The sequence below is a fragment of the Syngnathus leptorhynchus genome, chromosome 17, assembly GCF_054491065.1.
Source record: "Syngnathus leptorhynchus isolate UIUO chromosome 17, UIUO_Slep, whole genome shotgun sequence".
Taxonomy (NCBI): Eukaryota; Metazoa; Chordata; class Actinopteri; order Syngnathiformes; family Syngnathidae; genus Syngnathus; species Syngnathus leptorhynchus.
The window spans coordinates 1118839-1131350 of NC_141211.1; the positions used below are offsets into that span (position 1 = coordinate 1118839).

At 43.6% G+C, this 12512-nt stretch overlaps 3 protein-coding genes across 3 annotated transcripts; 2 read left to right on the forward strand and 1 right to left on the reverse strand.

Annotated features, from left to right (window-relative positions):
- Nucleotides 1-152: 152 nt before the first annotated feature.
- ckma (creatine kinase, muscle a) lies at nucleotides 153-3026 on the reverse strand. The gene is made up of 8 exons (XM_085935813.1): nucleotides 2930-3026; nucleotides 1941-2149; nucleotides 1722-1876; nucleotides 1519-1651; nucleotides 1240-1411; nucleotides 936-1059; nucleotides 682-871; nucleotides 153-597 (listed from the first exon to the last, which is right to left on the reverse strand). Exons 2-8 carry the CDS (start codon nucleotides 2131-2133, stop codon nucleotides 419-421), a joined length of 1146 nt encoding a protein of 381 aa, XP_085791939.1. The 5' UTR covers nucleotides 2134-2149; nucleotides 2930-3026; the 3' UTR covers nucleotides 153-418.
- A 657-nt stretch (nucleotides 3027-3683) lies between these two features.
- On the forward strand, nucleotides 3684-7182 carry LOC147042864 (odorant receptor 131-2-like). Its single transcript, XM_085936092.1, has 3 exons — nucleotides 3684-3719; nucleotides 5994-6243; nucleotides 6310-7182. The coding sequence occupies exons 2-3, from the start codon at nucleotides 6091-6093 to the stop codon at nucleotides 7120-7122; spliced, it is 966 nt and encodes a 321-aa protein (XP_085792218.1). The 5' UTR covers nucleotides 3684-3719; nucleotides 5994-6090; the 3' UTR covers nucleotides 7123-7182.
- A 451-nt stretch (nucleotides 7183-7633) lies between these two features.
- On the forward strand, nucleotides 7634-9539 carry nccrp1 (P1, F-box associated domain containing). Its single transcript, XM_085935772.1, has 6 exons — nucleotides 7634-7868; nucleotides 8326-8406; nucleotides 8472-8568; nucleotides 8649-8744; nucleotides 8913-9051; nucleotides 9138-9539. Exons 1-6 carry the CDS (start codon nucleotides 7727-7729, stop codon nucleotides 9282-9284), a joined length of 702 nt encoding a protein of 233 aa, XP_085791898.1. The 5' UTR covers nucleotides 7634-7726; the 3' UTR covers nucleotides 9285-9539.
- Nucleotides 9540-12512: the final 2973 nt, after the last annotated feature.

The following is a 12512-nucleotide window of genomic DNA, read 5'->3' on the forward strand; positions in this document are numbered from 1 at the left end:
AACTTTTTTTTTTTTTTTCTTAAGGTTTTTTTTTTTTTTTTTTTTATCTGCAGATTGGATCCATCTGCTACCCAACTGGAACTAATACTCAAATAAATAACAACCTGAAATGGTTTAAAAACATCAAAATTATTTGTGACATAAAGAACACATTTTCCATGTATTTGTTAATGGGGGAATTTTTTTTTATTGAGCAGTGAACGGTTTCAATAATTCTCATTTGTTTATACCAAAAAGTAGGTATTGCCACGATTGCCAGGGGGAGCCTAGCTCAGCATGGATTGATTCTAGGATCTTACCAACCAACACAAGACAACGTGAAAAAAGATGGAAGGAGGTAAAGGTGAGCAGAGTCAAGAGTCTCTCCATGAGCTGCTGTGAAATGGTCATGAGAAAAAAAAAACAGGGTTGTTCCTCTTTACTTCTGGGCAGGGATCATGCTGTCAATGGCCTCTCCCTTCTCCAGCTTTTTCTCCATCTCCACCATCAGCTTGACACCATCAACCACCATCTGGACCTGATCCACTTCAGAAGATCCCAGACGGTCGGCGTTGGAGATGTCGAAGACACCACCGACGGACGCGGTGTCGACACCGCCTTTAGAGGAGAGGATCAGGGCAGATGTTTTGAAGAGCGAATAGGGGATTCGACCGCTCTGAGAAGATCCATCCGCGTTCATACCTGTGCCGCGCTTCTGCAGACGCAGCCTGGTGAGGATCTCGTCAAACTTGGCGTGTGTGCTCAGCTTAGGCAGCTTGACGTGGACGCCTCCACGCAGACCGGTTCCCAGGTTAGAGGGGCAGGTCAGGATGTAGCCCAAATGCTTGTTCCACATGAAACAATGGTTGTGCTTCTTGAAGATCTCCTCAATCTGTTAAAAAAAAAGAAATGAAAATGTTGCTTTTGATTTTTCTAGGCAGTCTTTTCCATTGTACCTTCTGAAGGCCAACACAGAAACGCTTGAAGACCTCCCTCATGTTGCCGCCCTTCTGCATAGAGATGACGCGAAGGTGATCCTCCTCATTCACCCACACCAAGAAAGTCTTGTTGTCATTGTGCCTTGAGACAGAAGTAAAGGGGAAAAAAAGACACATTACATCTATATAATCTCAATTAGATGACATACTATATTATTATGAGTCTTTTGAAATCGTGCCGCCGCCGCCGCTGCTGCTGCTGCTCCAAAAAAAAAAAAACGTTTCCTCGAAAAGGGGCATATTTGATATGGTTGCCACTCACCAGATGCCCCTGGCGTCGGGCCAGTCACGGGCCATACCAGCGCAAGTCAGAAGGGGGGAGACGGGCTTGTCAAACAGGAAGTGATCAGCAATCAGCTGCTCCTGGTCAGCATCAGTCATGGTATTCAGGGGGTAGTATTTGCCCTTGAACTCACCATCCAGGCTGGTCAGAGCTGGTCAGGAAATGACATTTATTTAGAATATAGGGATGGATGGCCATTTCGAAGCTAGATCAGCCTTTTTGTTTCCTGTCCAAATGTTGGAACGCCGCGGGTCGTACCCTCAACGGAAAGCTTCTCGATAATTCTGCGCTCGCCACGGCTGTTGTGGGGCGGCAGGGTGAATCCCTTGATGCTGCGGCCGGTACGGACGCGGCTGGACAGAACGTAGTTGGGGTCCAGGTCATCGCCACCCTATTGACAACGACAAAGTTTGGGGAACATTAGAGTCAAGTTTGAGTTGAGGTTATTGACACGAAATGACCTTCAGGTTCTCGAAGTTCAGGTCGGTCTTGTGGAGGTCGTTGGGGCCGTATCCACTATGACGGTCGGAGATGATGGGGTCCAGCAAATCTTTGAAAATCTCATAGGACTCCTCATCGCCGGCGACACAGCCGACAGTCATGATGAAGGGGTGACCTAAGGAACACATTGGTTGATTTGAAGATCAAATCTTTTCCATTTTGGTTTGTCTGCGTCATACCGGGGTTGTCAACACCAGTCTGGATGACATCATCCAGGGTGTAGCCACTAGGTGTCTGCTTGTCCCTCAGCTTGGCATACATATCCTTGGTGAGAACCTTGGCCATGTGGTTGTTGTGCTTGGACAAGTCAGGATACTCTTCTTCAACTTTGTAGTTGAGCTTGAAGTTGTTGTGGGTGTTTCCGAAAGGCATGGTTGCTTTTCTGACACTGGCAACAGAAGCAAACCCAAGATACGTCAGAAAGCTGATCTGATTGTCATCTGAAAAATGACATGATATGGAATCGCTCAAAAGAGACAGCTGCACTCGTTTTATGTGCCTCGGAGGAATCTCGCTTCCATGTCTTACACAGTTTCCAGTGTATCATATGTCCACTTAAAATAGAGTCTGTTGGGAGGGACGGGGAGCTATTTTTAGCTTGGTCACGTCCGCCGATAAGTGAGTTGCCCTTTAGAAAATTCACAACCTTGTTCTCATTATATTACTTCGCACAAAATCTTGACATGACAAAAACGTTTGTATCATGCTTTGGATCAAATTATATCCAAGTTAAGATTGCGATATATGACTGAAAATCTGCAGCCGTGCCTTTCTCAAGTCATTCACTGCCAACCCAGTTGGTATCTTTGACGTCTATAACCGTCAATGGCGCTGAACGAGTTCAGTTTTTGTCTATACTGACATATTTGATCCAAACGAATGCATGCAGTGACATTTGGTATTGAATCAACGACAACCAATTCATTCAATTGGATAATTACAAACGACTTTCCATGAGAATCAAGAAATGTATGTCAAACGGTCTTGATCGCAGTATTAAAAAAAAGAAAATGAACCAGTCCCAGAACCCTAAAACCATTGCATGTGTCCTTCACTCAAAAATCAAGCAATCCATGCAGCATCATAGCAAATATCTTATTGGCATCTGACATCCTCAGAATCCTCAAATCCTCCTTGCTGAATCTACCCAGTAAAATATCATATTTACCTGCACACTAGACAAGAATAGAGGTAACAGTCCTTGGGATCAGATCCTGTTCACTGCGGCCAAATTAGGGGTCACCCGGATTTGCGGGGCTTTGCTCTCTCTTTATATACAAGCCTTGCGCTTGCCATTTTAGTGCCTGCGCCGCTGTGATTGGCTGAGGCCTGTGCGCGAATACTGTGATACAAACTTTATGACGGGGCCACACCACAGGCAGCCAAGAAGGACGCCCACAGCTGTAGCCAAACACCCGCAACCGCCCATACTTAGCACCAATGGATGGCAGTGAAGGATTGATAGGAAAAAAGCTGAGCAAGGTTTTTGCAAAGCGGACAAGAGAAGGCGTCTGGGTGTCAGGTGTGAAAGTTGGGAACGCTCGGTGGCTGGACTTTTTCCATTCATCCACGTTAGCTGATGTAAATACGACTGGAGGAAATATTTAGTCATCAGATCAGTGGGATCTTTGTCTGCATGATGTCATAGAATACATTGTGAATGAGATTCCGTGTTAAAATGCTAATTTAGCAGCCCAAAAATTCACAATACTTTTTCATGGCACTGTATAGATAAGGTTAGGTGCCAAATCGACATTCCGTACAATTCCGGTCATCACGTAAAAATGAATACAAGCCATTAAAATCAGACTCCAACTATATTACTGTATTATAAAATAGCGCCAATCATATAAGATGCATTTTTCGTCTTCAGTTACAGGGTGCAAATAAGAGTGAGTGGTGCTGCCAATGACACCATATACCAGCGGCTGACATTTGACTCACTCACTAGCCCTCAGGTATGTACTGTGCATTCCGCAAATACCTGACCACATGCAATGTACCATCAAGACACCAAAATACCAATGGATCAATAGTATTGCAATCAAAGTACTTCATAGGAAGTGATCATGTGATTTGCCCCATTGCAGATTCGGCCTATTTCGAAGCATATCGAGCTTGTCGCTTGGAAAGGAATGCACGCCAACTGCACTGACCTAGGTCAGAATAGCTCAGTGTCAAGCTGCAGCTGCGGCCGTTGCATACCGACAGCAAATTTTTCGATATTGTTCAGGACTCAACTCTCTCAAGTGATATTTGACTGCACGGGAAAGTAACACTAGAGGCTTGGCAAGCGCAAACAATGACGTGCAAAGCCTCTATAAATAATCGGACTTGAATAGAACACGCTTCATTCCGCTGCATCAAATCAAACACCTGTTTGTTGGCTACTACTACACAAATGCAAAATCAATATGAAGAATGATCCATGGCTCCAATTTTACTCCACTTACTAAAAAAAAAGTGAGCACAAAGTCAAATTTGAAATGGAAACACTTTCTTTTTTCCATGGCGCTATCGTGGCAAAATCTGTCCGCTTGGTCTGTTTGAAACTAAAACCGGCAGGAGTCACATGTCCCGTCCATCTTGTGGACAAGGAATGCTATAATTATACCAGGCTAGTTTGCTTGGTTTCATCTACACCCTGATAGGCATGAACTCATCCCTGATTTAGTTTCATCCCATCAGTCCACTAGCCATCTTAACCTTCTCTTGACCTGACAAAATGTATTATTTGACATGGTCAGCTGAATCTTCAAATGCATACAAATGAATACTTGGCAGGTTTTACAAATCACAATTCCGAGCGGCAGGCTGCCGGCCGGTATCTTCTTTGGCACCAGAAAGCTGGTGAATATTTTCAAGTGTGAGGCCAGGAGAGACTGGGCCTTTGGCACAGGATGCTCAAAAGCTATTAGCACCAAGGGATGTTTGGAGAGCCCCAAACATATCTATCTAGGTTTTTTCCATTCTGCCTGCCAGTGGCCCAATATCTCTTTTTCCTAGTTGTGTTTAACTATTGTATACTTCAAGGTCATATTACAATGAATGGAATATAAATGTATTGTGCGGAGAAAGTGAGAAGACACTTTCTCGTGCACATGCGTAATAGAAATGCTCACGTAACGCCATAAAGGCTTGAAAGTTAGATCATGTTGCGACAATTCAACTGCCTCAATCGGAATGCAATACAATGTAATACTGAAGCTTCATATTTATTTATTATTCATAACATATTTAGTAGAAATATTTTTTATAGTTGAGAAATATTTGTTCAGGTGGTAAGGTAAGTGGTAAGTCACGAAGCGCTTAGATTGGGGTTATAGGAGTTATTTTATTAGTCTCGAGTTCCTTTAAAGCCATTCATGTATGTCTCCTGTTGTTCAACTGCTTGAAGTGGATTGCCTCCTAAATCATCAGGCAGCTGACAGTAGGCAATGTTATATAACACCCATTAAGCAAAGAGACGAGAACTTGGGAACACAGCTACTTGATGAGCGGACACAACATTTCTCCTAACGAGCTGTTTAACCTTTAATGTCTCCTCTGCGGATTCATCAAGTCATCCAGTCAACGTTCCTAGGAGAATTCCCTCACGTGATGAAAAAAAAATCCTCTGAAAGGTCACACCACATCTGAGGACTTGTTTTGTTGTGGTTGCATCACAAGCTGATGATGATGGCAACCAATATTTCAGTCTCTTCTGAATCCTGCAACACAACTCAACAAATGGCTGCTACTTTCATTGTGACTGACATGTGATCAGAAGCAGGGCGCTGTCCAAGATACTGGGACGAGCGGCCACCTCGTGGACAATGCAAAAAGTCATAGTGGAGCAAGAACTTGGTCGACACTATTCTGCAAATGTCATTCTTGCCACGCAAAATACACGGGCCGCAAATCAATCAATACGTCCGCTCCCAAAACGTTGTGAAATCTGTCTGCTTCATCGCCGCAACAAATAATTGAACATTTGACAGTATAAACATGTTAATCTTGGACCAAAAATAAGGCCAAAATACGTCAATCATAAACATTTCATGTAAGCTCTACAAGGAAATAAGATTTTTGTTTCAAACATATTTTGACTTTAAATGTATATTTGTGAACAGTTAAGAAATAGTCACAAAATATGACAGTGGTATTCTGTGCTATTGTGTGTGTGTGTGTGTGTGTGTGTGTGTGTGTGTGTGTGTGTGTGTGTGTGTGTGTGTGTGTGCGCATGTGCGCAGGATGATCCAATTTGGGGTATAAAAGGTAGCTGAAGGAAGGGCTGCCATGGGGGCTCAGGTGGATGCACCTGACACAGGTGAGTCTTGATTAGTTGACATGAGCGAAGCCGCGTTGGGGAACGCCAGCGCCGTCATCCAGTACCGCGACTCGCTGGGCAAAGCGGTGGCCAAGAACCTGCTGGTGCTTGCCATTGGACTGTCCATCAACTACATCAACGTGGGCCTCATCTACACCTTCTGCAAGCACCAGGTAAGACGCCATCTTGGACTTTCGGGGATGTTTAATATTCACCTGAATTTTTCCATCAATGTTCAGATCTTCTACTCGGACCCTCGCTATATCCTCTTCTTCCATCTGGCTGTGAATGACATGATCCAGATGACCATGGGCATCATCCTCTTCATGATCAGTTACATCCTTTACAGGATCAGCGTGTCGGCGTGCACCGTTTTACTCCTGCCGGCCGCCGTCACCAATGAGAACACGCCCCTCAACCTGGCGTGCATGGCGGCCGAGTGTTATATCGCCGTGTGTCTTCCGCTTCGGCACGCTCGCATCTGTACGGTGGGGAGAACTCTGGCCCTCATCGCCTTGATCTGGACCTGCAGCCTCATCTCCATCCTGCCGGACCTTTTCGTAACGCTGGCCACCGAGCCTCCGGGGTACTTCTCGTCTCGGGTCTTCTGCACACGAGAAAACGTCTTCCCCAATCCGTTGCTGGCTGAGAAGCAAACATTTGCGTACCTTACATACCTGTTGCTTGTATGGCCGGTCATTTTCTTCACATACGTGAAGATTTTCTTAGCGGCCCAATCGGCCAGCAAGGATGCCAAGAAGGCTCAGAAGACCATCGTGCTGCACGGTATTCAGGTTCTGCTGTGCATGACCACATATGTGATTCCGTCGCTTCGCCAAGCTTTGTTCCGCTGGTTCCCCAAGAACTACTCCGACTCTTTGTTCGGCGTCTTCATCATCTTTCAGGTCCTGCCTCGCGCCATCAGCCCCATCATATACGGGGTGAGGGACAAGTGCTTCAGGAAATACCTCCGAAACTATCTGCTCTGCAACTGCGGCCCTGATATAAAAAGCAACAACACCAACGCCACGACGTCGCAACAAATGAACTAACTACAACTGTGTGTGCTCTGCAAATTGTCCTTTCTGCATCAAGTAAAAAGTCTGAACAAAGTCAGTGGGTTGAAATTCTCCTTCAATAAAACAGCCACGCTCTGCTTAAGTCTTCCTTCTATTTCTGAAATGAAAGCCTAACGTTTGATGCACCCCTAAAATGATCCTTTTATGACATCACAGATTTTGTGATGGCCCTGCCATCGGCATCAAGTCAATCAAATGTATACAGGAAAACACGTTCAAAAATGGTCCGGGATTTTGTTGGACTGCCTCAAACATAATACGATACATTGCCACTGGAATTGCCACTCCGTTCCATTTCACTAGCAAAGTTGAAAGCAATGTAAACGACACGTATTTGCCCGGCAAAATGGTTGATAAAACACCATTTCTTTGACAACTTGCAGAAAAGACACAAAGGTGGATTGCCATAAAAAAAAAAGGAAAAAAAAACTTACTGTGCCTTTAAGAGTGTGGACAGCAGCTTGCATGGCCTTGTTTACGTTGCAACACACTGGGTGTGGTGTGCACGCACTCATACTGCAATAAATGTCCTAAAGAACTTCCTGCTTGAAACACAACACACATTGTTGCCTGAACCATGAGTGGCGCTGAGTGGAAAAAGAAATGTGAGGACGAGTGGAATCTGCAGGACCTGCCGGCACCACAAAGCCTGGACTGGAAGTCTGTGCACGAAGCCAAACCATTTGGGAGGAATCTGCTCAAGAATCCGTCTCCTTATGGTAACAATAACGCAAGCTTGTTTCCATGACTTTTGGGATGATTTGTTTGCAGGTACAACTTGACTGAGATAGTCATTGTCATTTGTCTTTATGTACAAACACTTTATTGAAATGTGATTTAGAATGTGGTTTAGCACTAAAATAATCCAAAATGTTTCTAGGGTATTTTCAAACCCAACAATGAGCACAGGGGAGAGGGTTTGCTTTTGGTTAGCATAATCAGCACTGATGATGTAACGCTTAATACAACATGCAAACAAATATGCACTCTAAACTCCCTTTACATGGGATTTTGGGTGTGACTGCAACCTGGCTTGCTAAATCAACAGGTGTGTGTGTGTGTGTGTGTGTGTGTGTGTGTGTGTGTGTGTGTGTGTGTGTGTGTGTGTGTGTGTGTGTGTGTGTGTGTGTGTGTGTGTGTGTGTTGTTTGGCCCTTTGTCCTCCCTCAATGCACAGGGTTGAGTAAAGATATGGCTCCACCTGAACCCGACCTGCCAGAATTTCCCATGCGCGGCCCTCCCATTTTTCAACCGGAAGGTAATGAGACGGATTGGCGGATGTCTGTCAAGTGTGTGATTTCATTAGAACATTTCAATTTGAAGGTGACTTCACTGGCTGGACCACAAACATAGAGGTTCTCCCTGAAGATACCAGTGGCATTCCAGCAGGGGTTGTGATCTGCGCTTTACCAAACTTCAGGTAATGGGAAGGGAAAAATGGAATCCATTTATATTTACATTTCGCATCCTTGTATGCCAAATATTCTCTTTCTTTCTCAGTTGGTTTACACTGGAGCAGACTCTGGACCTAAAGGCAGAAGGTCTATGGGATGAGCTGCTGGATGACTTTCAACCAGAAATAGTCATTCAAGACTGGTCTGACTTACTCATCATGGAAAATATATGGCTTCTTATCAGTGTGGTTGCTAGGCGCATTCAAATAAACGTTTCTGCAGATTGTACATGCATGTCACGTTTCTGTTTGGTGTACATCATTGTTTTGCAGCCCAAAATGAAATGAATCTATTATTATGATTGAACTAGGTATGAGGAGAGCCAACTGCATGAGTCAATCTACCAACTCCACGTGAAGTTATTGGGTGCGGACAAAAGCACGGTGATCTCCGAGCACTCTGTCAACCCCACTGAGGACTTGAGCAGCTACTCCCTCACGTGGAAGGAGGTAGGTTCCTTTTGCCTCCCTCCTCCCTCCACCCAATGTGCTGTTTTGGTTTGACGTCCATTGCATGCCTCCCTGTTGACCTGTAGGTGTCCCACGTGTTCTCTGGCTATGGCCCGGGAGTGAGGTACATTCACTTCTTGCACAGAGTGAAGAACCAATTTTTGAATGGCTTCTTCGCCACAAGGTTTACTGGCAGCTCAGTTATTGTCAAACCACTCAAAAGCAGCTCATAGACATGTTTTTCGAACAGGATGCTGGGATTTCCTCAGATGATAGATTATAGCAATACATTGGCTGCCTTGGGATGCTTCACAGAAGTGAAACGAGTTTATACAAATGGAATAAAATGTACAGACTTTTCTTCCAAAACTGAAACGATTGCGTTCATTCCTTTTTTGATTGTCCGTGTTTTCCATTGACAGCATACATTTGATTTCTATTCTATTCTATTCTATTCTATTCTATTCTATTCTATTCTATTCTATTGGGTGGTTGCCCCTTGGTGGGCCGCCATAATAGGCATGCAATTACGCACACCAAATTTGATGAAACAAAAATACACCCATTATAATGTATGCAATTTCTAAAACGTTTGCATTCAATGATTAAGCACTACGTATTATGTAAGTAGGTAATACACTTGGGACAAATCCTGGAGATTCAATGTAGCTCACCTTCAAACCAAAGCATATTTTCGGCGTTTCCACGGGCCATAACCCGCCAAAAATACAATCAGAAAGATTTATAAAAATAAAAAAGATTGAAAAGAAAGAATGTGAACCTACTTACAATGAATTTCATATGTACACGGTGATCTTGATCATTTTCGCATCAATTCAATGATTAATTGGAGTCGGGACAACTGGGAGGAGGAGACAGTGTGCGCGTCACGTGACCAAGCATCGCCAATGCAGCGTCCACCGGCAAAGTTTATTCGATCCGGGATAGTCGTCATCTTGCATACTTGCAACAATGTCACTTATCAACGGAGCTGGACCATCAAACCAGAAGGTAAGACACTTAATACATGATGTTTCTCTTACGCGTGTCCTGGAGAAGTGCGAATGAATTGGAGTCACAGCTGACTTGGGGCAACAGGTATGGTCGGTCGGTAGATAGGTAGGTAGGTAGGGTTGCACTGGTTCCCAGTCATCTATCTGCAGGGCACACAAACAAGTAAGTTCACACTCACATCGCAAGATATTCAAAACAAAATGACTATTTTCATTTGACACATCAACAAACTAAATAAAATGTCATTTACATTTGGCCATAAATTAAAATCCACATTTCTGATTGGAGATGCGGAGGCAAATTTTCTACTTGTTTGGGGACTAAAAATAGTATTTAAATAAAAAAAAAATTTTTTTAATTGCGCAAAACCTTTGTAACTCGAGGTTTCACTTGTATTTAGGCTATAGACTTAAAGTCCCATAAATTGAACCTTGCACAATAAAAAGCAGATTAAAAACGTATCTATCAGTAATTGAGTGATAATATTTACTTTGCAAATCAATTCACAGTGTGCACTCCTGAATTTCCTTTTCGTGGCCCTCAGTTAGGGGCTACTCCGCTCTGTTTTCTGTGGGGGAGAGAACACCGAAACATTAGGAGAACATGCAGCCTCCACACAAGGAGGCAGTAGCTGAGATTTGAAACCCAAACCTTACAATGACCAGGCACATCCCCTAACCAACAATCCCTCATACACAGAGATTTTGTTTTCCTTACCGTCTTCAGCTACATGAGAACAACAATCAAAACCTCCCGTTTATATATATGTCATGCTGTCTTCTTGCAGGTTTAGCCGATGTTGTGGCTGGTGCAGGAGAACATCATCCATCCATCCCGGTATAACTGCAGCCCATGTTTGAGACCGTAAGTAGCACAGGTTTGCAAATCAATTTTATTCTATTTCTATTTATCTTTTACACAACATCACGACTTGATTGATTATAATCTAAAAAAAATATGTACTGTGGCTCTGAGGATAAAAGCTAAAAGTTGACTGCTAAAGCTTGCTGCTACTTGCCTGAAATGCAAGCTCGCCCCCCCCCCCCCCCCCACTGTCGCAACCCAAGTAAACCAATGCTCCAGCATTGTGCACAGGCAATGATACGCGTGCCATTTCAGGTGGCACGGGACAAAGGGCTATACTATACCTCACGTTTCTCTCACATTTCCCCCTGGATCAATCAGTAAAACGGTGTTGTTATCTCCCCCACCGAAAACTTTTCATTCCCCATGATTTAGTCAAGATGTTTGAAAGGCCCAAATAGTATTTAAGATTGATGAGTTGTCTCTTTTTGACAGAATGAACTGTCAGTAGCCGTAAAAAATTGACTAGTTCATTACATGGTAAGGTCTGCTGATTGCCTTTTTGTTAATATTTTGTTATTCTTAACTAGGCTGAGAGCGGCAATGCCGGAAACGGCCATGAATAGTAAAGGGCACTAGTGCACAACGTGACTTTTGTGTTTCTCTAGGTAGGAAATAAGTTACCTTAGGATGGGTAATCATTATTTCCACCTGTGAATCTCAACCTCAACCACACCGGTCAAATTTTGGGTTTCCCACGCCATCATTAAAAAAAACAGCAACCGATTAAATGACATTGCAGCAAAAGTCAAATGCCCGTGCTGAATATTTCTTTTCCAAGCGCACTGCGTTGCACCTAAAGTGGAGAGAAGTGGTAACTTCTAAGGTTGCCAATGGCCAGACTGAGTATCTCATGTAATAGAAACCTTAGAAGCTGCTGTCTCCTGGCTGTCAGTAGCTTGTCAAAAAAGCCCTATGTGTCCACCTCATGTCCGGCAAGCTTCATTAAGCCTCTCTTATTCCATCTCCCTCCTTTCTGTCCTTTGGAGTTAGCGGCCAGGAAGACATTTTGGACTCTCCAATGTTTTGACTAGAGTGTTTGTTTGTCAAACCATTTCTGCTTTTCCACAGTGCATTATTAATGGTAAGCCAAAAATCTCCTCTGCATATTCTATATAACAGCAACGAGAAGCCATTTTATATATTGTGTACAAAATCTGATCTCTGAGTGTTTGCATTCTGAAGGAAGTTAACATTTAAAAGTTCATATTATGACATCAAAACAATATGATGAATATACTTTGTACTGTTTGTGCTATGCTTTAATTAAGCTAAGCCTGAGTTGCTGCTCTTTAGCTTGCCAAATTGAGGCACTGAGGAACGTGCAATAATGAATCGACGTATTTTCTCTCCATTACTAATGAAAGATCACTTCAGTTCACTGATGGGATGTGCATAAGGAAGTAGAGCTCAGCTAAAAGTAGTGTATATCATGTGCAGCGGAGGGAGGCATTGTCCCTGCCATGCTGTAAACTAAACCTTGTGATTAAACGGGCTTGTATTCCTCTCCCGATTGATAGCCGTTTTGACGTAGTGGACATACCACGTAACCGTGGCTTACGTTGCTTTTTCCTTCTTAAAAA